Genomic DNA, 27,192 nt, shown 5'->3' on the forward strand with positions numbered 1-27,192 from the left:
GTTCCGATGGAAAAACGCGATCGGCGTCTTAAATTGATTGCTGGCATGTGAAGACATTTTGCGTTATTTTCGTCGAATAAGAAGAACCGTGAGAAGCTTTCCCTCCAACGTGTGAAGGTAGAATGAAATTGTTTAGCTTAATGTGTATTGTAACTGAATGAAATAAATTATTAATCACACACACACACACTTGGCACGGTTTGCGTCACGACGGTGGTCGGCTGCGGAGCCACCAAATTACACCGGAAGATAGTTAGAACTATATAAAAAGAAAATTAATTTTATCTTCCCCAGCTAATCTCTCGTATGGATCTTTGGGTAGTAGTCAACCTACCTGCTGGGGGTACGGCTGGTCTCGCGAGGAGCCGTGGGTATCAATCTAAGTTCACCCTCCATTGTTGTGTTGTCTCAAGAGTGCATTTCCCAAAACGGTCTTTCGACTTCCCGCCGCTGTCAGTTTTTCTCCTTTGTCTTACGCCACTCAAACGATTGGTTTCCAGGTGAGAATCACCTCGGCGAATTTCCCACGCAACATAAAGCGAGCGGCAGAAACAATAACAACAACACCTCGTTGGGTTTGAATTAATTTTTAATTTTTATTCGCCCCCGTGTATATTTCACAGCGTTCTTTTTTTTTGTTTGTTGTGTTGAGGATGGGGAAGAGTGAGACGTCGCCTTTCTTCTGGCAAAAGGATGAAATGACTTTGTGCCGTCTTCTCGCAGACGCATCGAAGTGCAGCTACGATAAAGCTGATTTGAAATTCAGCTGTTCTTCTGAATTTTTCAACTCGTATATTGTAACATTTCACAGCTGCTTACTAATTCTGTTTCTTTTTCATTTCTTCAGGTTCGTTCGAGCGTGCTTTCTTCTCACATTCTAATGTGACCTCCCAGAAAATGGGCCGCGTCAGTAAGTATTTCGTTGCTAATTTGCAATTTTTGTTTGAAGCATTTCTTCGCGCAAAGATGCTTCTCCATTCTGGGCATATTTTTTATGACTTCTCGGATATTTTATGACGACTAATTATGACCGAGAAAATTCAGCTACTTCCTACGCCCAGAACCCACATGGAACCATGGAACGGAGTAAAACGGGAACCGTTATAGAAACTGTGTGCACCGTCTGAGATTTTGACAGCGGAAATTGCCCCAAAATGCGTACAAAAATGCCCCAAGGCAATTGGCTAACAAGTCAGCTCATATGTAGAGGAATGATAGATGATCCGCAGCGGATTGAGAAAATGGAATCCCCGAGCGTTAGTGAGTGCAGAAGCTTTCGAAGTTCGGAAAAAAACCATTAAATCGTTTTGTCAATGATTTAAGGTCACCCCCTCTCACCCGATTCCAATCTGCCACTGCAAGATCAGCAGCAGTAATGGTTGAAAGTCTCCCTCCTAACCAATTGTCTGTCTCCTCGGCATTTTTGTGCCCCATTTCATCTGCTGATCGCAGCTTTTATGGGCAGCAGATAAAAAGCTTTCGCGATCGCGCGTTAAATCCGCCGCAGACCGTCTCTTTATTTTTTTTCTACAAATTCCGCACTCAAGATCGTTAAGATCGCATGATCACGAATTTGGAGCAGTTACTGGCTGGTTACAGGCCGCTGAGCCGCTCGGGAGATCACGATATTCCGTTGGGGACCGGTGGAAAGTAGCTGTTTATCTTATGGTGAACTGGTAAAATAGGGCTGTAATTGGGCGCGATGTGATCCACAATGATCCTCGCTATCGGTTTATAGCCTATGGCGAGGGGACTGCTTGTTTGAAACTATTTTTAGAGAAACGAATGTTTGACGTTTGAATGTGACGAGGAAAATGTTGATGGCATCGAGATGATTTCGGTAAAATGAACGCAATTTGGGATAAGATTGTGTTAATGTTTCCCGCCTTTTTCCCATGACGCGACGGTGGTTGAGTGATGAATAATGTATGTGATTTTGGAATTGGATCGGGACTAAGCGTTGGCTATTACCAGAACAGAAAATATCTCGACAATGCGGGCGCATTGAAACGACTGATGATTTCATCGAGCAATGGAATACCAGATTTATTACTCAGTAGTCTTTTGCTCCAAGCACAAATGTCAATTAAGGAATAATTGAGTTCATATTGAGTGGTAGTTGATGCTGTCAATCACAGCATCAGAATATATAGATTGTTTTCGCTGTTCGAGGGCGATTTGATTTTAAAAATCGATTTTGTTAAGAATGGGTTATCCGACTCATGCGTTAATAGATTATATGATATGATTTGTCAAAGAAATGTTTCTCGAAACAAATTACTACTTCACAACTTACTATTCCCAAGTGCTCTTGACCTCTCGCTTTGCTCGAATTCACTATCGTTAGATTGCAAGTGGAATGTAATCCAGGACCCCAACGGTAGTGATCACTTGCCAATCAAAATTTCCATCACCATTGGGTCGAATTCTTCTGAATCTATAAACATGGCATATGACCTCACAAGACACATTGACTGGAAAAAATATACGGACGCGATTGCTCTAGCCATCAATTCCAGAGATGGTTTACCTCCATTGGAGGAGTATAACTTCCTTTCTCGTTTGATCCATGATAGCGCGGTTCGCGCTCAAACGAAACCCATCCCAGGTTCCACCATTCGCCGAAGGCCTCCCAATCTATGGTGGGATAGCCAGTGTTCCAAGCTTTATGTAGAAAAATCGAATGCATTTAAAGCTTTTCGGAAACGTGGAACCCCTGAAAATTTTCAGACGTATTCAGCCCTTGAAAATCAATTTAAAAACTTGATCAAAGCGAAAAAACGTGCTTATTGGCGAAATTTCGTGGGAGGTTTGTCACGAGAAACGTCAATGAAAAAATTATGGAAAGTGGCTCGAAACATGAGAAAACGCTCTTCAACGAATGAAAGCGAAGAATATTCACATCGATGGATTTTTAATTTTGCACGGAAGGTTTGTCCTGATTCCGCTCCTGTGCAAAAAATTGTTCGAGAAATACCACAAGATAGGTGCGATCTTGATTACGAGTTTTCGATGGTAGAAATCTCTCTTGCTCTCCTTTCATGTAACAATTCTGCTCCGGAATCGGATAGAATTAAGTTCAACTTGCTGAAAAACCTTCCTGATGTGGCGAAACATCGCTTGTTGAATTTATTCAATCGGTTTCTGGAGCATAATATTGTTCCAGATGATTGGATAAAAGTACGAGTTATAGCTATTCAAAAACCCGGAAAACCCGCGTCCGACTTCAATTCGTACCGCCCAATAGCAATTCTGTCTTGTATACGGAAATTGTTGGAGAAAATGATCTTGTTTCGCCTTGATCGATGGGTTGAAACGAATGACCTACTCTCAGATACACAATATGGGTTCCGCAGGGGCAAGGGGACGAATGATTGTCTTGCGTTGCTTTCTTCAGAAGTTCAAATGGCTTACGCCGAAAAAAAACAAATGGCTTCAGTATTCTTGGATATAGAGGGGGCCTTTGATTCTGTTTCAATAGAGGTTTTGTCAGACAAATTACACTCTCGGGGTCTTCCGCCTCTATTGAATGTTATATAACTTGCTTTGTGAGAAACATTTGAACTTTTCTCACGGAGATTCGGCAGTAAGTCGGGTCTCTTACATGGGCCTCCCCCAGGGCTCATGTTTAAGCCCCCTTTTGTACAACTCCTATGTAAGCGACATCGACAATTGTCTTACACAAAATTGCAGCCTAAGACAACTTGCAGATGATGGAGTGGTGTCTGTCGTAGGATCAAACGAATCCGACCTGCAAGGACCCTTACAAGATACTTTGAACAATTTTTCAACCTGGGCCATTGGGCTAGGGATCGAATTCTCCACGGAGAAAACAGAGATGGTGGTTTTTTCTAGGAAGCATAGACCAGCAAAACCAAAGCTTCAACTTTTGGGTAAACCGATCACTCATGCTATGTCATTCAAGTATCTTGGGGTCTGGTTCGACTCCAAATGTACTTGGGGGCCCATATTAGGTATCTGAGTAAAAAATGTCAACAGAGAATAAACTTTCTCCGTACAATTACCGGCACCTGGTGGGGAGCCCATCCCGAAGATCTTATTATGTTGTATCGAACAACTATTCTCTCAGTGATGGAGTATGGCAGTTTCTGTTTTCAATCAGCTGCCAAAACACACCTCATTAAACTCGAGCGAATTCAGTATATTTGTCTCCGTATTGCGTTGGGATGTATGCCCTCAACGCATACCATGAGTCTCGAGGTTTTGGCAGGCGTACTCCCACTAAAAGATCGCTTCAATTTATTATCTCTTCGGTTCCTCATCCGGTGTAAGGTTATGAATCCATTGGTGATCGGAAATTTTGAACAATTGATCGAGCTAAATTTTCATTCTGGATGCATGAGCTCATATCATGAATTCACCTCTATGCAGGTTGTTCCTTCTTCGTATATTCCCAACCGTGTTTGTTTTCCTGACTACATCAATTCCTCTGTACATTTCGATCTGTTCATGAAGGAGAAAATCCATGAAAATCCAGATTATCTTAGATTGGGGTTCGTTCCTACGATCTTCAATGCAAAGTATGGGCGTATCAATTGTGATAATATGTACTTTACTGATGGGTCCTCTATGAATGAGTCCACAGGATTTGGAGTGTTCAACGTATTTTTTAGCACCTCACACAGTCTTCAGAATCCTTGCTCGGTATATATTGCTGAACTGGCAGCGATATACTGGGCGCTGGACAGCGTCGCCTCACGACCTGTTGAGCACTATTACATTGTAACGGATAGTCTTAGCTCTGTCAAAGCTATCCGTTCAGTGAGGCCGGAAAAGCACTCGCCGTACTTCCTTGAGAGAATACGAGAAATTTTGAGTGCTTTATCCAGACGCGGTTATGTCATTACCTTTGTCTGGGTCCCTTCACATTGCTCAATGTAATGAGAGGGCTGACTCATTGGCAAAGGTAGGTGCAATTGAAGGCGATATTTATCAGCGTCAAATCGCCTTCAATGAATTTTATTCTTTAGTTCGCAAAAATACCATCGCTAACTGGCAACGCAAGTGGAATGAAGATGAATTGGGCCGGTGGTTTCACTCGATTATCCCTAAGGTTAGCCTCAAACCGTGGTTCAAAAGTCTGCACTTGAGTCGGTACTTTATTCGCACCTTTTCCCGACTCATGTCCAATCACTGTTCGTTAGATGCACTACTCTTCCGTTTCAATCTTGCCAGCAGCAATCTTTGCGTTTGTGGCCAAGGTTATCACGACATCGAGCACGTTGTTTGGTCGTGCGAGGTGTATCTGGTCGCCAGATCGAATTTAGAAAACTCCCTTCGGGCCCGAGGAAGACAGCCCAATGTGCCGGTGAGAGATGTGTTGGCTCGGTTAGACCTTGATTACATGTCCCATATATATATTTTCCTTAAAGCTATAGATCTTCGTGTGTGATTGTCCCTACATCATTATACCCTCCTTTCCTTCCTTTGCGGGTAATTCGTCCCCTTGCTATAAATAGTAGAATAAGTTGAAATGTAAATAAACTATAGATATACGAATAGATTTAAGAATTGAGTGTTCATCAACATTGTTACAATTTCCTTATATCCCATCCTTCTCCTAAAAATATGTCACCTTTCTAAACTCGAGTACACCGCGAGTAATCGGTTTTCCACCTTACTAACCATAGATGTAAGAAAATTGTTTATATATATATATAGTTTTAAAATTATATTTAAGAATTCGGCTCCTTTAAACTTAAGTAACTGAGCCTGTAAAAATAAACGAATTAATAAAAAAAACTTACTATTTACTTTGCAATCAGTCATACAGCTGACTACACTTTTTTTTTTGAAATCGTCGTTTATTGATACTTCATGAAGCTTTGTTTTTTTGGATTCGTTTTTATTTCTCTCTTGATTCATCAACTGAATGATTTTTATTCCAACATCTTCTGTTCTATCGAAGCCTGATAATGCTGTAGAGCGAGTCTCCGAACCTTTTCGATTTCCTTCATATTTTTCTATATAATGGTTGTCATTTTCCATTTTATACGACGTTCCAATCAATTTATCTCGACTCCAGTCGCTGTCACGTCGAGCGAAAAATATAAATGAAATGTTTCACCATGTGTTTTGTGATCGTATGCGTTGGATGCCCACCCTCAATGGGTATACACAAGCAATGACATCTGGCGGCTGATCGGTAGCAAAAACTACCGATAATATCGTTGTTTTGTACAGTTTAATGAAGTCTTCTGAATTGACACATTCAGCATTCATGAGCTTCTCCGCATCAAATGGCGCGCGTTTTTTGCCCCCGGCTTCGGTTTTTAATGTTTGTGGCATGTTCTGCAAATAAAATGGCTGATTGAACCACAAAATCAAGGAGTGAGGCAGATTAGATCGATTTGGTTGAATTTATTGGTCTTTTCTGACTCAGCGGTGGCTAGCGGATAACGGAGATGTTCTTGATTTTAGAAACTTAAACTCATTATGAGTCCCATGCTACCGGGAGAGCAAAGTTTCGTTAAGAAACAACCGCGATCTAGCCATCTTCATATCCATTCAAGAATATGGCTGCTACATTCGCTTTGAATTCTCCATCTATAAACAAGTGACAAGTTAAATTGTGAGATCTACCGTGCGATCAAAATCCTGTAAAAATTCTGTCCCTGATTCTCTTCCGCTGTCTATCACAGATTTGTGGGAAGTCATCAAGCCGGCTTCACGCCCGGTTGCTCGACGACGGATCAGATTTTTACACTGCGGCAGAACCTCCAAAAGGTCCGCGAGTAACAGGTCCCTACGCACCACATCTTCGTCGACTTCAAAGCCTCATATGCTACAATCGACCGACGACTGCTATGGAGAACTATTGACGAACACGGCTTTCCTCGAAAGCTGATAAGACTGATTCAGGCAACGATGAACGGTGTGCGGTGTAGTGTGCGGATCACAGGCGATCTATCGGAAACCGTTGAGACTTAAAGGGGACTTCAACACGGCGATGTACTCGCCTGTCTGCTCTTTGACGGGGCACTGAAAGGTGTTATGCGGAAAGCCGGCTTCACCATGGGGGCACGATTTCAACGAGTCTTTTCGGTTTACCTGCTTCACCAATGGTGTGGACATAATCCAAAAACCACAAACGACGGTAGCGGATTTGTCTACCCGCCTGAGACACGAAACAGGACTGATTGGGCTTGGGATCAATGCATCTAACACTTAAAACATGCTTGCCGGAGTGGCTGATCGTAACGAAATCCTCTTCGTAGTAGTGTTGTGATTGACGGTGACAAGCTCGAGGTTGTAGATGAATTTGTCTTCCTTGGCCCGGCGATAACAACCGACAACAGCCGTGAAATTCGAAGACGGATAGTCAACGGAAGCCGTGCCTTCTATGGGCTCCACAAATCCTTAAGGTCCAACAAACTCCGATCCTGTACGGAGTGTTTCATGTATAAATCTCTGATTCGACCGGCTGTCCTCTATGGGCATGAACTCTATTGGCATGAACTCTATTGGCATGAACGGTGTTCGAAGCACTTGGTGTTTTCGAACGCTGAGTGTTCAGAACAATATACGGAAAATGGAGTATGAAAAGGGAGGCAGAACCACGAACTGGCGCTACTCTACAGCGAATCCAGCATCCAGAAAGCTACCAAGACTGAATGGGTGCGATGGGCGGGACATGTTGCAAGTGATTGTCGGATAGCAATCCTGTAAAGGTGATGTTCGCATCGAATCCGGTGGAGACAAGAAGAAGAGGTTACCAGGTGTATAAATATGAAACCGGAATACGCACAATAACAGTTCTTCTTCTTCTTCAATGGCACTAACGTTCCTAGAGGAACTTCACCGTCTCAACGTAGTATTACTTGCGTCATTTTTATTAGTACTTAGTTGAGATTTCTATGCCAAATAACACGCCTTGAATGCATTCTGAGTGGCAAGCTCTAGAATACGCGTGATCACAGTGCAAGTCGGAGGAAATTTCTTTGACGAAAAATTCCCCCGACTAGAACGGGAATCGAACCCGAACACCCGGCATGTTAGTTATGACGCTAACCACTCGGCCAAGGAAGCACAATTACAGTTATACATTGTAATTTCGAAGATTGAAACTCATGTCGATCGTCATCCCCCCATTTCCCCCACCCCTTTTTGTGTGAAAAATTGTGAATTATGTGCCTACGGACACCATTTATTTTTTACTAAAAACTTTTGAAAAATTCGCTTCCGATTCACATAGATTGTTGATTGGAAATTATGACGAGCATGCTGTCGGCAAATGACGGTGTGGTCAAGAAATTTTAAAAAGTGCGAGCTTTTATGTGAGGAACGAAGGGCGTGAAGATCCACCGAAAGTTAAATCCACTTTCAAAGTGAACTTCACCGAAAACAAATGATCGAACTGAACCGAGCATTGCTCCTAAAAAGATCGGCATATCAGAAAAGTCAACACAAAGTGATTTTTCTAGATAACAATGCCTCGTCACACCTATCAAGATTGGCCAGGGAAAAGGCTGAGCTACTTAATTGGGATCAAGTACCGCATGAGACTTATTCACCAGATCACCATTTGTTTTCATCGATGGGATACGCACTCGCTGAGCAGCACTTCAACTCTCACGGAAAAGTGCAAAACTGGTTCGATTACTGATTTGGCTTAAAAACCGATTTTTTTTTTGACGAGGCGCTCTAGAGTTGCCTGACAGACGGGAAAAATGGACAGCTTCCAATGGGCATCACTTCGAACAAAACATTTTGAACCATTCAAGAACAATGAACGTGTATTTTCAATTAAAAATTCTAATTCCATTTTCATACACCTTGGTTTCGTTTCTTGGTATGGCTATGATAATATTGTCTTTGTCCACAAATGCTTCGAAAAACAGACAAAATCTTTTTCATTTTCTTCGCGGATTTTTTATCCATTACACATACACACATCGAAGCAAACATTGTTTTTCGATACGTGAACATGCGACATAAAGCTTTCCATGCGAGGAGCATGGAGAAGCATAACTCAATTCTTAGACAATGTATGATAAATCATAAAATGTTAATTTTTATATAATTTTACCTACCTCGATGCTTTGAAGATTTTTGTAATGGAAAAAGAATACGATGTTACAGGGCGGACTCGAATTCTGTATATAATCGAGTCAAAAAAAAATTGTTTCATTTGTTTCTTACATACGAAGGTCGTTCAAAAAATAAGTTTCAGTGCCTCAGAAATCGCGGAAAAATAAAGTTAGGACAAATACAAGGTGATTTTCGTAATCTACGTTTTAATTTCTATTTTTCTACATAATCGCCGTAACGTTCGAGGCATTTTTCATAGCGTGGCACGATTTTTTCTATTCCGAGCGCGAAGTGCGTAGCGTCCATCATTTTGAAGTACGATGTAACTGCGTCACGAATTTCTTCAGTGTTATCGAATCGTTGACCGCCGAACGCCTGTTTCGTCACCGGGAATAAGTGATAGTCGCTAGGGGCGAGGCCTGGGGTGTAAGGAGAATGCTCGAACACAGTTCATTTGAATGTTTCCAATTGCTCTCGAGTTACGCGAGCAGAATGGGGCTGCGCATTATCGTGGATGAGGAACACTCCTTTCGTCAATAAACCTGGCCTTTTGTTCTTAATCGCGGTTCTTAATCGGTTCAAAACTTCACAATAGTACGGTGATGAAACAGGCGTTCGGTGGTCAACGATTCGATAACACTGAAGAAATTCGTGACGCAGTTACATCGTTCTTCAAAAAGTTGGACGCTACGCACTTCGCGCTTGGAATAGAATAACTCGTGCCACGCTATGAAAAATGCCTCGAACGTTACGGCGATTATGTAGAAAAATAGAAAATAAAACGTACATTACGAAAATCACCTTGTTTTTTGTCTTGACTTTATTTTTCCGTGATTTCTGAGGCACTGAAACGTATTTTTTGGACAACCCTCGTATATACATACAGTAGGGTGCCAATGAAAATTGTCATCTCTAATTTCAAAAAGATACCTAATAAAAAATGTTCATCACCTCGAAAAAACACCCTATGCCAAATATTAGCTCAATCGGACTTAAGGGAGAGTGGCACAAAGCGGTCAAAGTTGAGTTTTTTGAAAATCGAAAAATCACCCAAGGGGGAAATAATCAGGGTTTTCAAAAAAAAATTGTTGATGTCAAATGTCTTTAAATTGTATGAAACAACAACAAAAAAATTCGAGATGACACTAGATCTCGTGTCATCTCGAAATTTTTTTTTGTCATAATTCTACACTCTGGGACTTTTTTTTGGAATACGAAACGAAACGTATGGTTTTGGGTACCAATAAAAATAATTATCTCGATTTTTCATTCGGAACTTGCTGCGAAATGTTGATTTGCACGATAATATACCCTTTGCAAAAGACGTAAACATTAGAGTTTTTTTTTGAAAAACGAAAGATCACCGAAAATCTGGGTTTTCAAAAAAAAAAATTGTTGATGCCAAATGTCTTAAAATTGCATTACTCGTCGAGATTTCCTGTAATCTCGAAAAAAAAAAATTGTAAAAAAATATTTTTTTTGGCACTTGGTCGTTTTTCCGTCTTAACCCTTTCATTACGGCAGTGCGCTCCGCCGAAGTGCTACCCCTGTACGGAGCACTGCGCCGCAAAGTATGCACATCGCGCTGGTGTGATCGAGGAGCAGTATGAATTTCATGTCGTCTAAAGACGACGCTCGTACACACAGCTCCTCGCGAGGATGTCGTCTATAGACGACGCTCGTTACGAAAGGGTTAAAAGTCAATTTTTGACAAAAACAAAATTTTCTAGATAACCGTAAATCTCGACGTGTCATGCAATTTCAAGACATTTGGCATCAAAAAAATTGTTGAAAACCCCGATTTCCGGTGATTTTTTGGTTTTCAAAAAAACTCAAATTTTAACGTCTGCAACACTAATTAATGAAGTTCGAATGAACTAATATTTTGCATAAAGTTCGTTTGTGTTTGACGTTCGCTTAGCGTGAGCATGTAGAATTTAACCGTTCATTAACACGAGAGGTATTTAAATAGTCTCTCGTGTTACATCAATTCTCATCACCGTTATCAGTTTACTGTTATTGCTTGGTAAGTGGAATGTTTCTTCAAAAAATCACAAAATAAAATGTCCGAAATTTGAATCAAGCCTTTTCCCTACGATTCATATTTCGGACAATTGAAATTGGTGATACTACAATGTGAGTTTTCAGGCTTGTTATGGATGCAAAGCGTACACTCATACAACGCATTCAAAATATTCAAAATATTTTGGAATCTTGTATAAAGAGTACACTTTTTTTCAACTACAAACCAGCTGATAGAAACTGAAAACTGAATAATTAGGGAACGGTGTGCAACTAGAAGAGCTTCTAACAAAAGAAACGTTGAATCCTGCCTATATTGCCGTGTATCCTGGCAACTCATCAACTCACGATAGAAGTAAGCCTTACGTTACTCCTACAGTGACCACGAACGAGTCCTGGGATATGTTTAATAAAGACGTAGAACCTGCGAAGAAGTTCATTGAAAAAACGAAGCGCCGAAAACTTGAGGAAAGGAAAAGGAAAACTGAGTTTAAACGGGAAAAAAAGAAATCCAAACATTAGCTAAGTTGAAGATACAAGAAGAACGGATGAAGCAGAAAGAAAAACTTATAGAACTGAAAATGGCAAAAAAGCTGTAAATTCTAAATTGGAATTGGTACAAAATGATAATAACAAAATAGATGAAACTATGTAACAACAATTAAGAGTTAAGATTCAAACTCTGTGGATAACCTTGAATTATTTTAGTTCCTTTAACAACAAATAACTTGAATTCAAATATATAATTATCGTTTAAGGAATATAACCCTTACGGTATTTAAACCATGATGCTACAAAATAAAGAAACATTAATAAACGACAATCATTTGGGGGGAAAATAGGTGAATGGGTAAATGGTTGCAATTATCACAAAGGAGATTGTGGTAAAAGTGGTAAAAGTTCTACTACATGTTTAAAAGCCATCGATGGTTGTAGACAATTTTTAAAACATGTGTGTGTGTGCACGAAAGGTCGCAGTTCGCTTTTAAACAGGCCAAGTCGTTGTTGTTTTCGCATTGATTTTATTTTATTGAATTTGATTTTATTGAATTAGTAATTAGTAATTGTACAGGAATATAAATTGAGCTTAAAACGACTGGAAACGTTATGGAAACAGAGTGTCTGAAATTCGAATTAACTCTGTCCGAAATTTGATTTTTTTTTGACGTAGAACTACGTCTTTCAGAAAGGGTGCCAAATCAGAAAGCAGGTCACGTTTTTATGAAATAAAGTTAACGTTGACAACTATTTTCACAGTAAGCGAATTCTCATGATTTACATATCAATCGAATCGGAAATTCTCTAAGATTTGTTTGATATGCTATACCTTACAATTCGCTAATCTCTAAACGGTTTAAATTCATGAAAACTGGAAGACCTTCCTTTTTTCCCACACATTTGTTCTGCCGATTTGTGTGCTAACTATACCCGTATTTCGGATGCTTAGAACTCGAACATTTCTTAACAGATCGGAAAAATATTTGTATCAATTGATAGGAAATATTTGTACGCGTCTATCACAATTGATAAAATGCAATTTTTCATGAGATGAACAATTGAATAACTGTGAAATGTCAAGCGTTATCTAAACGCCCTAACTGTTTAGTTTTGATTGGCCCGATTTACGGTTTCCCCAACACAGACTTCTAAATCGTTGTGCCTGGGGGAACTCTCTTTGTCAAAACATGTAAGTCGAGGGTATTTTTTCCACTGAGCTGTGTTTCTCTAACACGGACTTCTAAATTAATGTGCCTGGGGGAATCCGCTTTGCAAATACATGCAAGTCGGGGGTATTTTTTGGTGTTGAGTACTTTTGTACTCGCTTGTCGTTGTGCAGACCGGAATATGTTTCCAAAAACGTACTTTTAAACTGAGAAGCCTGGGAAAACCGTCATTTCAGGTACTAAAGGTGAATGAACTTTCGCGGTTCGAGAAGTACGTACAGTTGAGAGATGCAAACTTCAGATGGAAACGTAAACTAAAATAGTCGTTTGACAATTCTTCCGTCCACATATTTAGTCCTAGGCATCATATCAAATGTAAAAATTGTTTCCAAGTTTCAGTAGTTATCACAAAAACTGTTTTTACTTGGCACTAGAATGCTTACTTAACATTTTGGATTGAATTGAATGAATTTTGGCCCAAGAAGAATTTTTATCTACGATGAAACAAAAAAATAATCCACTTCCACAAAAATCACCATTTTTCAAGTTCGAGAATTGAAAATGGGCAAGTGTGAGAGCTGTAAAGCAAACTAAGAGGATTCCACCACTCTCGTACCCTCGGTGCAATCAGAGAAAGTATTGAATCGGAAATAATTTCAAACGGAAGCTACAAATCCGATTGGAATCATTTGTTAGGTGTCGTGTGGATGTTTGAGCTGTGGAGATGGGGAGATTCTTCTTCTTGGATGGCACTACAGTTCTAGTGGAACTTTTACCTTTTAAAAGTAGCATGACTTGCATCATTTTTATTAGTAGTACTTGGTTGAGATTTCTATGCCGAACAACACGCCTTGAATGTGCTCTGAGTGGCAAGCTCTAGAACACGCGTGTCCACAGTGCAAGCCGGAAGAATTTTCTGCAATGAAAAATCCCCCGGCCAGAACGGGAATCGAACCCGAATCCCGGCATGATAGTGTGGGACGCTAACCACTCGGTCACGGGAGCATTCGGGAGATTAGAATAGGTAAATCTGTAAGGTAGAACCAAGCAAAACGAAATAATCCTAGCTGCTGCACAATTCGGCAGCCAGTGGCCTATGCACGAACGGAGAAGAATCAGCACAAAAGGACTTAGATCAGTTATTCTCGGTGGAATATCGTTGCGAGGAATTCCTCCGCTGAAAAAGAATCGACAATCACTATTTCATGTACGCATTAAGTCATGCATACATGCATAACCATAAAACAGGGATTGCATTATTGGACATGAAGCGAAAATTCCTCCTCTCGAGAACTAAAGGAAAAACAATGGCAGTATCGAAGCAGCTCGAGCACTATCCTCGAAGAATGTGCTTTGAATTTATTTATGTCTCACTTAGGTATCCGATAAAGACCTCAGAGTTAACTCAAAAGTCACACAACATCGTATCGCACAACGATCAAATCAATTTCTTAGTTGTAATCCAATAATTAAATTTTCCAAAACAAAAAATATAAAATCTGTCATGTCCACCGGCAGCAAGACTGCAGATCAATGGCTCGTTTGATAAACTAACAATCCAAACCATTGCACTGTTCCGAGAACAACAATGCCCAAGTTGTTGAACATCGTGTATTAATTAATTTCATTCCAAGCAAAAAAGGTTATTTCTTCCATTGACGACGTTCTACGCTGTTGTTCAGTGGAAGAACGGTTCCTGAAAAACCTTTCTCCTAGTATCAGGAGACTAGGAGCTTCCTCCAACACACACATATACACAGTCGACAAAAGACGACTAACGAGCTCGACGCTACCCAAAGACGAAAAGACGAACGGCGGAGAGGACCCGCAAAGGCAAACAACCAGCAATTGCAAATACCATTTACCAGCTCTCGGAGCTTCGTGAAGCTCTTCATTTTACCTCAGCCGATGGAGTGGATGTGTACTCGTGCTCCTGCAGCGACCAAATTGATTGCTCAAGATTATAATCAATCCCTCTTCCGATGCAGCAGCAGCAGCAGATGCATTTTTTGCCACCACCGACGCTCTCGACACTCGACAATCGTGGAATAACAAAAGTCAGGGTTGGATCCGCAACCGGCTGGCAACAGGGGGCGTGCTGCTTTTAATTATGTTTCTATTCCAAACCACTGGATTGGAAATGAAACTGGTAGCAAGAACCGCCTCGAGCCGGAGAAGCAATTTCTATGCAAAACCACCCCTGACGGATATATTCTATCTGCTACTGCTACTCACCGACCACATTTCTTTTGCTTTCCCTGCAGCGAGATTCCCATCGCTTTTCGGAAAATCTACATTCGCACACACTCATGCCCAACTGCTTCAGCTTGTGCCTGTACACAGTTAACATGTGTACTAAGTCGCAGGATGAAGAATTTATGTCGATACTTCTCAGTTTCTGCTAGAGCGAGGCCCCAATTTTGCATACAAGCACCTCAAACGCTAGCTCGCGCTATATCTCCCAGAGCATCGGAAGAGTGATGAAGGACAACAGTAATTAATCATGATTTGAGCAGCCGGAAAGGGGCCGGGAATCGGGCGCAATGCAACCGGCTGCTGCTCCTCCGGAGAAGACGGGTGATAAAACCGTTAAAAACGGCACATTCATTATCAGTGGTAAGCGGGATTTGTCTTAATGCGCTTCATCATGTCTACGTTAGATGGTTGGTTAGAGTTGCGAAGGTGAAGTGATGAGTTCTTGCTTTTTTTTTGCTTCTTCAATGACATTGTGTTCCATAGGGGAGCTTCGATTTATGAACGTGGTATCAGTACATGGAAGGATAAAGAGTTCCTAAAAGAACAAAACAATCGTTACTATTGACAAATCCTTCTGTTACAAATGACCTAAAATTTTCATAACTTTTCACAATGAATCATTCAAGCTCTGGAATTCAAACCTGACCAAATGGCTACTGGAGAATATTGGCTCATAGTTTAATAACCATTTGATGGCTAGTATCGCCGACCCTGGTAGTCCAGAAAGTCCAGAATCGGTAGATTTGAATAACGACATCCTTCAACAATTGGAAGGTGAGGGTCTAGTTTGAAGTCCCGTTCACAGTACATCGACCGCTCCAACCATAACAGGATCAAATGAAGAAGTTCCGTTTTTGTTTACAAAGCAAACCAAAAATCCGTATCCGTATCCGTATATGGGGCTCAGAAAATCCACACGTGATTGTTGAGAGGCCATTGCATTCGCCAAAAGTCACTGTTTGATGCGCATTATGGTCTGGTGGAGTCATCGGGCCGTATTTCTTTGAAAATGAGGACGGCGAGACGGTAACTGTGAATGGTGAGCGCTATGGCCGCATGTTAACCGATTTATTTTTGCCACAAATTGAAGATATGGATACGGATGACATGTGGTTTCAGCAGGACGGCGCCACGTGCCACACAACACGACCGAACATGGCCATATTGCGAACGAAATTTAATGGACGCATAATTTCGCGTTTTGGTGATGCCAATTGGCCGTCCAGATCATGCGATTTGAACCCGCTAGACTTTTTTTTGTGGGGTTATGCGAAAGACCGTGTCTATGCCATCTCTCCGCAAACTCTTTAACATTTGAAAGACAACATTCGTGAAGTTATGACCGAGATACCGCCCCATATGTGTCGAAAGTCATCGAAACAGGTAATTCCGGATCAAGGTGTGCGAGGAAGCCCTAGGTGGACATTTGAATGATGGTGTATTTCACACATAATCGCATAAACCGAACTTTAATTTGAAATAAAAGTTTAATCGAAATTCGAATTCTAAGTGTGATTTATTTCAATTTACTTTCCGAATTTAAAGTTGGAAAACCCTGTACTATGTGTGGAATTTTTGAGAACTGTTTAATCTGTTTACTCGTTTTTCGCAACTTCAACTGATCATTGAGATATGTTTCTGAGCCACACAGGTGTGATGTTTATGGGCTGATACCAGCCACCGGAGCTTTGTGCGACTCAAATTCTAGATCAAATGCACGGTCCCTCTTACTAGCAGTTTATGATTCAATATTTCTGTGCTATCTGTACTTCTGGTGCGTTGTGAGGTAGATCTAGCGCATAATATTTCCAAACCAATGAACCATTTCGGAGTATCGTTGACGTTACTGGCAATTGAAAGGAATAGTCTAGTCGAAATGGCCATTTTAAAGGTTTCATGAAATCCGAAGATTAAACATTTGCTACTGAAAGTAGGATTATTTATTAGAAAAGAAGTAAACCATGTGAAAGACCCTTCCTGACCCGGGCCAACCATGAAGGAGGAAATGTTGAAGTATATTAGTCATTTTCATCGGAAATCACAAGAACGGTCATAATCGTCTAAAGAAGTCGAAATTTTTTGAGCTATTTAAGCTCGTCTTATGTTATGAGTATCTGACAGCAAACTGAAAACGTCGATTTGATAAACTGGCAACTAGGAAGTTTCGGAAAGCGAGCTTTTACTAGAGCTACCAAGATTCCGTAGACATTTTTGAAGGCCACTGAAATTAACCTCAATGATGTCAATTACTAAATTGCATTGGGTGTGTTACAGTTCATCAAGAATAGCTTCCAAATCTTACTTGGAAGCAGAATTTGAAGCTGTTTGAAGCTTGATTAAAAATTTGTGGTCAACGATAGGTCAAGCATGCTTAACACGTTGAGCTCTGTACCGATATTGTTGCGCATTCCATTGAGCCGCCAACAAGAGAGTGCAACTAAAACAAAGTATCAATAAAAAACTACCATTGGAGGGGTGATACCCTAGGAACCCGCCCGGGTGTTATCCGGTCACGCTACGCCACTGTGTATACTCCTGAACCTGCCTGACTAGCAAGCAGTGAAAAGCACACAAACACTAGGGATAAAAAAAAACTTCGAAGATTTTTAGAAAGAATCCCAATTGACTGCTGGCTTTATTGATTATAGCCGAGTATTGTAGTTTGATGGAGATCGGATAATCTAACCTCCTCGACGCGTTCGAGCTGTTCTCCATAGTTAGTGTTGTTATGTATGATGGGACTTTTACATTTTAGAAAGGATAAGGTCGAACATTTAAGGACGCTCACTTTGAGACAGATTTTAGTGCATCAATATGCAACACAATTCAAGAGCTCCTGTAAAGGGTGTGTCACATCAAATTGCATCACGGAAAAAACGCTGTAGAAATTAAATTTTTAGGAATTATATCTTCAGCTTTCGCTTATAATCAGATAAGAGTGTATAGATCACGTTGGCCATGCTTCACTGTCAATTTTTCGTAAATTTGGAAAAATGTCGTCGAACGAAAAAGAGCGTCGTGAATTAATCCTGTGCACTCATTTCGAGAATCCGGAGTTGTCACAACGGGACATCGGTAAGATGCTGGGAATCGTCCAATCCACGGTCAGCAGAGTACTAAAACGATACTTCGAGAACCTAACCATCGACCGGAAGGTGAAGAACGGCAAAAATGGATGCTCCGTCAGTGAAAAAGATCACAAGCGCGTAGTTAAGCAGTTTAGACGTGATTCGAGAAGTTCGGTCCGGGATGTCGCCAATAAGCTGAATTTGTCAAGTTCATTCGTCCAGCGGACCAAGCAGCGGGAGGGCCTGCGTACATACAAGGTTCAGAAGGCTCCTAACCGCGACGAAAGGCAAAACATGGTGGGGAAGACGCGAGCCCGGAAGCTGTACACCGAAATGCTGACGAAACCGTATTGCCTGGTAATGGACGACGAAACCTACGTCGAAGCGGACTTTCGTCAGCTGCCGGGCCTATTGATCTTCTCCGCAGAGGACAAATTCAGTGTTCCGGAGGAGATTCGCAAGCAGAAACTATCCAAGTTTGCCAAAAACTACATGGTGTGGCAAGCTATCTGCTCTTGCGGAAAGCGGAGCGCCCCCTTCGTGATGACCGGCACGGTAAACGGGCAGGTTTACCTTAAGGAGTGCCTACAGAAGCACTTACTACCACTATTGAAGCAGCACGAGGGCCCGATCATCTGCTGGCCGGATCTCGCTTCGTGCCACTATTCAAAGGACGTGTTGGAGTGGTACGAAGCCAACGGGGTCACCTTCGTGCCAAAGGAAATGAACCCGCCCGACGCGCCGGATATTGGGCGATTATGAAGCAGGCCCTCCGGAAGAACCCAAAAGTTGTCAAATCTGAGGCGGACTTCAAGAGAAAATGGATTTCTGTTCAAAAAACTACAACCTGACGTTGTACAGAACTTTATGGACGGGGTAAAGAGGAAGGTGCGAGCATACGGGCTTGGGCTCGAAGTATGAATGAAAAGAAAATGCCAAAAGTTGTTTAATAGTTTTTATTTTACTGTCTAAAATTTTCAAAAGGATCGGTCTACTGGGCGAATTTCTACAGCGTGAGTTTCCGTGATGCAATTTGATGTGACACACCCTTTAGTTATCTACACTCAGCTTCACTTCGATCAACAAGAAATATTTTCAGATCATCAGCCCTTCCCTTGTGGCTATTCATGAGATCTAGTTTTGACGCAAAGATACCGTAGATAAAATGAAGTCAAAATAATTTCGCCAGTAGGATGTAGGATGATTTAGGGTATCGAAGACAACCTTGATATCCGTGTACACTGCTCCTACCTGTGCTTCGTCGTCCATTGTACCGATGCAAGTCGTTGTGAATCAGCAAAGATTAATCTCTACTGATCGGTTTAGATCAAATCCGTACTGGAAAGGACTTTAAAAGCATTGGAGCGTGGATTAATTTCCATCATCCATTGTTGTGTTCTACAATGGTTGTTGTTTCCGTTAGCCTCCGAAAATGTATCTTTCGCTCTAGAAATGCAGAAAAGAAGCATGATTTCCAGCTTATGGAAGCCGAATACAATAGTTTTTATGAAGTTTGCTATCTGGAATGTATTGATCAGCTTCAGACTGGCTACTGAGATAATCTATCATCTTCTTGGTCGTTTGTAAAGAAAAATCGCAAAAACCATCAGGCGTTCAAGAAGACGTAATATGTGGTAGTCGTAACTCCACCACCAATACTAGTGCTGCCAATCTTCTTACTTAATTCTCCGGAGTATAGTAAACAAGGATGAGATGCCTCCATCGCAGCAGTATACCGAACAATTACCAAACTAAAATATTCACTTGCAGCAGCCTAACAAAAGTTCTTAATTCTACTGATGCATCGAAAGGTCATCGCATCATCGTTGGCAGTTCCCGTCTTGGTAATATTCAGTCACTTCCTAATGGATATCGTTCTTTCGGGTGTCTAGAAGCTTGCATCAATTTCACAGACCTTCAAGGCTGGTTATATACACAGAGCGGAGAGTTACAGTTCCGTTTCGATCCTAAACTGTTTGGCCAAGGTGCCTGAAAGTATTATACATGACAAGTTGTCTCCAGCCCTTCAACCTTCAATAACTCGGATTTTCCACATGGATTCATGAAAATGTACTCGACGACCTCCAACTGAATGAACTTCACCACCACAGTTTTTGACAGCATGGGGAAGGGTCGACAAATAGACTCGGTATTCATGAAGCTTTCTTTTTTTTTTTGGAAATAGTCCATAAGGAATTGCGGAAGCTGAACCACCTTGGATTGTTCGTTGACCAAAATAATATTTGGCATCGAGGAAGGCTTTCATTATGGTTAAAGATGTCAAATCTGAAGTTTGAAAAATACCGTAAGGGATTCCGAAAGACAGACACTTGTGACTACAGAAATTTATTGACGACCTACCGGACGGCCTTACGTAGGTACGGAGTTTTAGCCATGGCCTTGGCCAGCACTTTAGTTATGGCTTTGGCGATAAACTGTTCTTCCATTTTGGCCATGAGTAGATTCTCCATTTTATGTTCACCCAAAAATTTTCGTTACAAAGTTTTTCTGCAGCCGGTCAATCTCCTCCAGTGATTTCTTGGCATTATTGGTCAAGACTAGGTTCGAACGGTAGACCACATCCTCTTCCTCGTGATACATCTTGTTGAAGGTGGCACTTCGTACTGTACATCTCTCCATTCACCTCAAGCCCCGAAGGAAAGAACAACGGCTTGGACATTTCCTTCTCGCTGACCGTCCGCCACAGAAGAACCTTCTTGAAGAACTTGGTGTGTTAGTTCCTGATGGGGAACGTAGAGTACCCGGTCCCCGGCCAGTCGTTGCCGTACAGCGTAAAATAGGTTTCATCATCCATTATGACCACGACGTCGCCCTCAACCGTATAGATGATTTTCACTAGCACCTTTAGCCGCTGCTTCTGGGTTATTTCCTGCTACTCGAACAAGGCCGACCTCAACTGATGGCTCCTTATGAAATGACCTGGTATTTCGCATGTGCATGCTCATTTTGACCAGGCACTTTTTCGCCTTTTGATCGGATGCTCCGATCTCCCAGTCCAAGGTTCGGAACGATGGAACCACCTTGCTGTAGGTATCCATCTTCAGTTTTTGGTGCACTTTACGGTAGCGCAGTACCGCCAAGTGTCTGGAACCAGGCTTCCATTCGACGCTCTTGCCTCTCTCCAGAAGGGAGAGTATTGGCTATATCCGGTGGACACGAAGCACGTCCTATTTCTTCGCTCCAAGGTGGAGCTGGCAGTATGAACAAAGCATCGAGCTTTGCTGCTTGATTGTTTTCGCCATGGCTGCTGCAAATCAACTGATAAGGGTGACGAAGCATTTTTGTAGAAGGCTTCATAATCGGAGGAATGGAGGGATTTTTTTCCATTGAATTATATTTTGTAGCTTTTTCTTTCAACGCCATTCGAAATAATTCCATTTTTTCCAATTATTGTTGTGTCAGACGAACGGAATTCAAGTTATCAATTTCGCCTGCGATCGGTCACCGAGCTCCGAGCTCTATGAACCAGACTTCGCATGCAAGAGTCGATGTTATAAAGCCCCTTGGATTAATCTTGGGTAGCAAACTTTGGTTCAATGAACACATATCTATGTCAATAACGAATGCTAATGGCATGATTGAATTCTTACGTTGTAACACTGCGCAACTCGACGACGATCATTACTGAAGGCACTGTATTGTTCGTTAGTTCGTATTGTTCTGGAATATGAAGTACAAAATGGGCCTCTATACCATTCTGTCCTTGCTTCACGAATTTAAGAGATCCAACAGAGATTCATCAAATTCGCACTACGTCGACTTCCATGGACCTGTTCCGACAACTTACCTCTGTTTGAGCCCTGATTTGGGCTCATTAACCTACAAATGCTGTCGAGGTGCTGTAGCTTTCAGAGTGCTCTACTCCTCAGTTAACGTATTGCATCTTGATTTCAGTATCAGCGCAATTGAAGGTCTTATGAATTCTACCACACTTGATGTACTCGACATCAGAAAAATGCCACACACAAGGAGGACTTCTCAGTAGCGATATCATGAGTAAAATACTCCACATTATCAGATAATAGATAAAGAACAAGAATTCATCATCTATTTAGGTGTAGTCTTAAGTTAAAATAAACCATCGGAAACACATGATAAAATACTTCAATATGTGCGTGTGATGTAAACATATGCAAGCACTCTCCACTAGACGGTATGAAAACCGACGCGGAGAATGTTTTCTTCGAGTTTCCAACTCAGATTTGAAGTTGCGAACGATATCGCACCGTCATATGCGCCATCATTCATTCACATTATCGACACTTTCAAATCATTCTGCTCTCCAGTCGCTGTGTGTGACATTGGCGTTAAGATAGACTGTTGACTACTTGTGGACCAAAGCGTACATAGAATCGCCAGAAATCGCGATTATCTTGTTCTATACGCAATAAGTTTCAATCGGGCAGTATTTCCTTTCTTCGTAAAACGATCGACTTATTTGCAGTGGTATATAATAATTGTACCTCACCGCTGCATTAATTGCTCGTGGTTACACAGAATAGCACAGTACAGAATAAATCCATGGGAAAATCCGTTCGTAGCAAAAAAAAAATCAGCGTTATTATTAACACTATTTTAAAGATTTTAATATAAGTTGTCAATCCCATAAAAATTTGACATGTTTTCTGATTTGGTATTCCCTCTCAAAAAAAAACCCTCTAAAATACAATTAAAAACCGTTTCGATATCACGATTTCATTGCTTGCCATGAAAAAAAAAAGTTTTTTGTAGCGCATTGTGGATCAACGATTGAAAGTGAACCATGCTGAAAAAACTATGGATGAGTTGTACATATGATATAACCGCAAGGTTGACGTGGAACTACCGTTGCCTTAACAATCATTTGTTTGTATTGACTAAATTATTGATTGAGTGAAACAATTTCCGAATACAATTGAATTCATCTTTTGTAGGTAAAGGAACAAAAATATCCCTGACTTGCATTATTTGCAAAACCGATTTCTCCAGACTCCTTGGTTGCGAATTCTGTATTGCGAAGCCGTATTTCGCTGTTACTCTGTTTACACCTTTCAGTCGGCACAATTTGTGGAGCACAAATCGGGCCAATCAAAACGTGGTGGTTTGGGCGTTTAGATAACGCTTGGCATTTCACAATTATTCAATTGTTTATCTCATGGAAAATAACATTTAATTGTTATTGTTATAGATGCGTAGAAATATTTCATATCAACTGATACAAACATCTCTCCGATCTATTGAGAAATGCTCGAATTATAAGTATTCGAAATCTTTCATTTTTTCCTATATGTTCTGTGTTTATGTTTTCTTTTTACCCTCATATTTTCCTGTTAGTTGTAGTACTATGTCAAAGAAAAAAATGTACATATAAATGAACTAAAAACAGATGTTCAAAAACGTACTAATTTTCATTTGAAATTGACTATTTTAAAAAAGATCCTCCGAAACTGATATCAACCCTGGAGCATGTTTTTTCGGACAACTATGGCATTCTTCGATATCATCGAAGAAAAGCGTCTGCTCAGCGACTGCATCCGCCGGCCAACGGACAGCACACACCTCAACGTCAGCAGCAGTGCACCTAATGTTGACATCAATATGCTGACCACGGATGCTGAGCTATCGTAATTCAATATGACCAATGACAACCGTTGGTGGGGAGGCTACCCCTAATTTCCCGATGTTCTGGCTTTGTTTAGGAATTATAATCTAATACTAAACGAAGAGATCGGTAGCAATTAAGGAATGGGAATAAAAGAAGAATGATAATCTTTAAATAAAGGAACTGCTCTTTAGTGGGAGCATTTTTATTGAAGATGAAGCGGAACGATTTTCACATGCCAAAAATGTTCCGGTATAATAAACTCCCGCCTTCTGTCCACTCGCTATGGAGAGATCCACTTTGGTTAGCCATCATAGAAACTGATTACACGACTAACTCGGCCACGACTAACTCGGCCACTCAAGAGCTCGATAGAACGCACAATTAATTATGTTTTATGGAAAGCCTCCATCGCTGTGATACCTTCAATCAGTCCACGCTCTGAACTCTAGTTCCAATTGTCATTCTCTGGTCGCCCCACCACCCAAAAAAGTTTCAGTATTTGTTTATCTTCCGAAGAAGCGTCCGTAGGCGGGTGGCTATTTCGAGATGTCCCTCCCTTCGGTTGATCTGTAATTAATTACCAACGTTCTCTTGTCCCAGGAAGCGCATGATTCGTCACCTTAAAACAAGATTAGGCAGAACGAGGTAGTGTTTTCAAGGCGGTTCCTCCTTGGAGTCAGGATACGAGAGGATGTGTCAAGTAAGTTCCGAAATCAAGTCAAGAAGTAATTAATCTTGCCTTACCCGGACAGTATCGGCAAGCTGATGCCTCTGTTGCAAAAGTGTTGTGGATATTGATGAGTTTCCATTTGCCGTCGAGAGATGGCAATCTCTCGCTCTGCTGACCTTCCTTTTTTTCTCGTGTCGGTGACGATTTCTCGAGAATTGATACTTTGAAAAAGCTCGATGTGTGCGATGAGATTATAGGGAGAAATCTACACCCAAGGGTATTATTAGCAGTAACGAGTCAATTTCTGCACCAGTGGAGTGGGATTGTGGTGAGCTCTCAATCAAATCACACTTTTAACCCCAAACGAACAAGATAACAAGTGGAATCTTGTGTTGGAACACAGACACACCGAGATTGGACCTAATTTTAGTTTGATGAAAAGGGCAGTCGTCCATTCTTGATAAGTCTAAAATCAACCAAATGAAGAACGACACAATTCTTAAGCTCATAAGAGTGGGTTCCGGACTCAAAAGAAACTAGTTTAGATGGTTTATTTACCATTTTCTAAAGCAAGTATAGAAATGTGGAGAGATTTAATCATGACATAAGTACAAAATGAACAGGGCAGAGAATAAAGAGCCCGTTAAATCAAATCTGCTCCATGCCCAACGTTTTTTCCCCCTATTCTGTGGGCGGAAGGATCGTGTGGATGGATCGGAGAAGAGATCCAGTGCAACTTTGAATAATGGCTGCCATAAACAGTATTAACGAGAAACCAGGCTGCCGCTGTTTTCAAGAATGAGTAAAACGGTGAAATATAATAAATTCGCGCTGCACTCGAACAACAGCAGCAGCAATAGTAATGATGGCAAAGAGTCCGAAGGCTGCCTGTTTTTTTTTATCTGTGCAATTCACACTCTTGGGACAAGCACTTCGAATGGAGAAGAATACTGCGTGGGTGGTGATAAGGGGAATGGAAACGCGCGAAACTTTGTCAACAGCCCGATAGAAGAATGGAACGAAACTTGGCCGAAGAAGAAAAAAGAAATCAAGTTCACAATACACACACTCAGTTGAAAGCGGGGAACTGTTAAATTGTTCCCTTCTTCCCCAATGCCCAATACCCCGTGCAGTGGTTACCCATTGGTACACAGGATGTTTCCAAGAAAATTGCATCTTTTAAAGCTTTAACATTTACTGAATTGTCGAGAGCAGTCATTCGAAAGGATTTTGACGTAGGACTACGTCTTTCATTTCTATACCGGGAAACTTATAGTTTATTGCATTGATCGGGAAAGGAAAACTTCCAACGCTTCTTCCTGGAAACTATGTTTTTGAACACGATTCACTTGGGCTCGGGGTTCATTTTCCAAGCTGCTAAGAAGTTCTCAGACATCTACTGTCCAGATGTTTTGTATTGTTCGTTAGTCTGATCTATTTTGGAGTATGCTGTTGTTGTATGGGCTCCGTACTATCAAAACAACATACAACAAATAGAAGCAATACAACGTAAGTTTGTCCGCTTTGCTTTGGGACGGTTGCTTTGGAACGATCCATTCAACCTTCCCAGCTACAAAGATCGTTGTCGAATGATCGATCTAGAGCTTCTCGAAAATAGACGAAACGTAGCGAAGGCTGCTTTCGTCTCAGATGTTGTTCAGTCTCAAATAGATTGCCCTGATGTGCTAGATCAGGGTTTCTCAAAGAAACCGACCCCCTGAGGTCGATTTTAGTTTCCCAGGGGTCGATATGAACGAAAATTGATTTTAGAGGTCGACGTCGTCTGAAAATCGACCCCTATCAAATAACACAAATTCTTATTTGGAACTTTCAAAATGGTGCATAAGCCGTGTGAACCTATAGGGTGGAATGTTCCTCATTGGGTACGATATCGCAGCTGCACAGAGCTACTGATTAAATTATTGATAAAACTAGTAGATATATGAAACAATTTACGAATTCAATTGCAAACAAATCCCAATTTAGGTCAATTCATGCATTATGGTAGTGGTTATCGCAGCAAATAGTTATCAATATTTTGCCTAATCATCAAACGGTATGTGTAGAAGTTCAGTGAGCTGACGACATGAAGGGGCATGCAGTCTTGAATAACCGAGCCAAAGCGTTGCATTTGTACCCGCTTTTGTAGACCGTGTTAGCAAAACGCATTCCGGAGTGTAAAAATGCATGGGGGTATAAGAAGTACTGCCGAGATCTAGAATGCCGATTTTCTCAACTTAGTTTCGGAAACTGTGTTGGGAAAACACATTCCGGTTTGCAAAAACGCAAACGAGTACAAAAGTACCCGCTGCTTGCATCTATTGTGCCATGCAGATTTCCCCAGCTCCATGGTTTTGAATTCTGTGTTAGGGAATCATCCATTCATTTTTGCGATGGTACCTCAATCACTGTTCAATTAAAACTGAGTGGATTTCCGAGCAGCGCTCGCTTATATACCGATTGGTGATTTCAATAGCCTGTTTTGAAAGCAATTCTTAAGCTATTGAAACATGTTTTTGGATCAAAAAGTAACAAGTATATAACACGTAGACATTTTTTGTTTCGAATGAAGTGTTTATCATACCATTTCGTTCAGTTGTTTAGGAGCTATTAACGCTGAAAATCTCGGTCTCCGGCGTAACGCTTTCGTTTTCGAAACTTCGGTATAGAAATGGAAGACGTAGTCCTACGTCAAAACTCAACAATACGATGAGCGTGTACGCAAGATAAAAAGAAAAAAATACAAAAAGTACATGATCAATAATTCGGCAAGTAAAAAAACGTGAACAGGTTCTCGATTTCACGAAGGAAGATCACGATGACAGGTTCACGAAGGAAGTCATCACTAAATTCAAA

General features: G+C 41.1%; 1 protein-coding gene across 4 annotated transcripts in view; it reads left to right on the forward strand.

The window, feature by feature from the left end:
- Positions 1 to 27,192, forward strand: part of LOC129775557 (hemicentin-1-like) — a 211,410-nt gene that overhangs the window by 118,951 nt on the left and 65,267 nt on the right. For 3 of the 4 annotated variants that reach the window (XM_055780411.1, XM_055780415.1, XM_055780412.1), the window contains exon 2: positions 848 to 910. The exons of the other annotated variant lie outside the window; for it this stretch is intronic. In XM_055780411.1, the coding sequence (XP_055636386.1) occupies positions 848 to 910 (63 nt within the window). The remainder of the gene's footprint in view (positions 1 to 847; positions 911 to 27,192) is intronic. 4 annotated transcript variants of the gene reach the window in all.

This window comes from Toxorhynchites rutilus, chromosome 3 (assembly GCF_029784135.1).
Source record: "Toxorhynchites rutilus septentrionalis strain SRP chromosome 3, ASM2978413v1, whole genome shotgun sequence".
Lineage (NCBI taxonomy): Eukaryota > Metazoa > Arthropoda > Insecta > Diptera > Culicidae > Toxorhynchites > Toxorhynchites rutilus.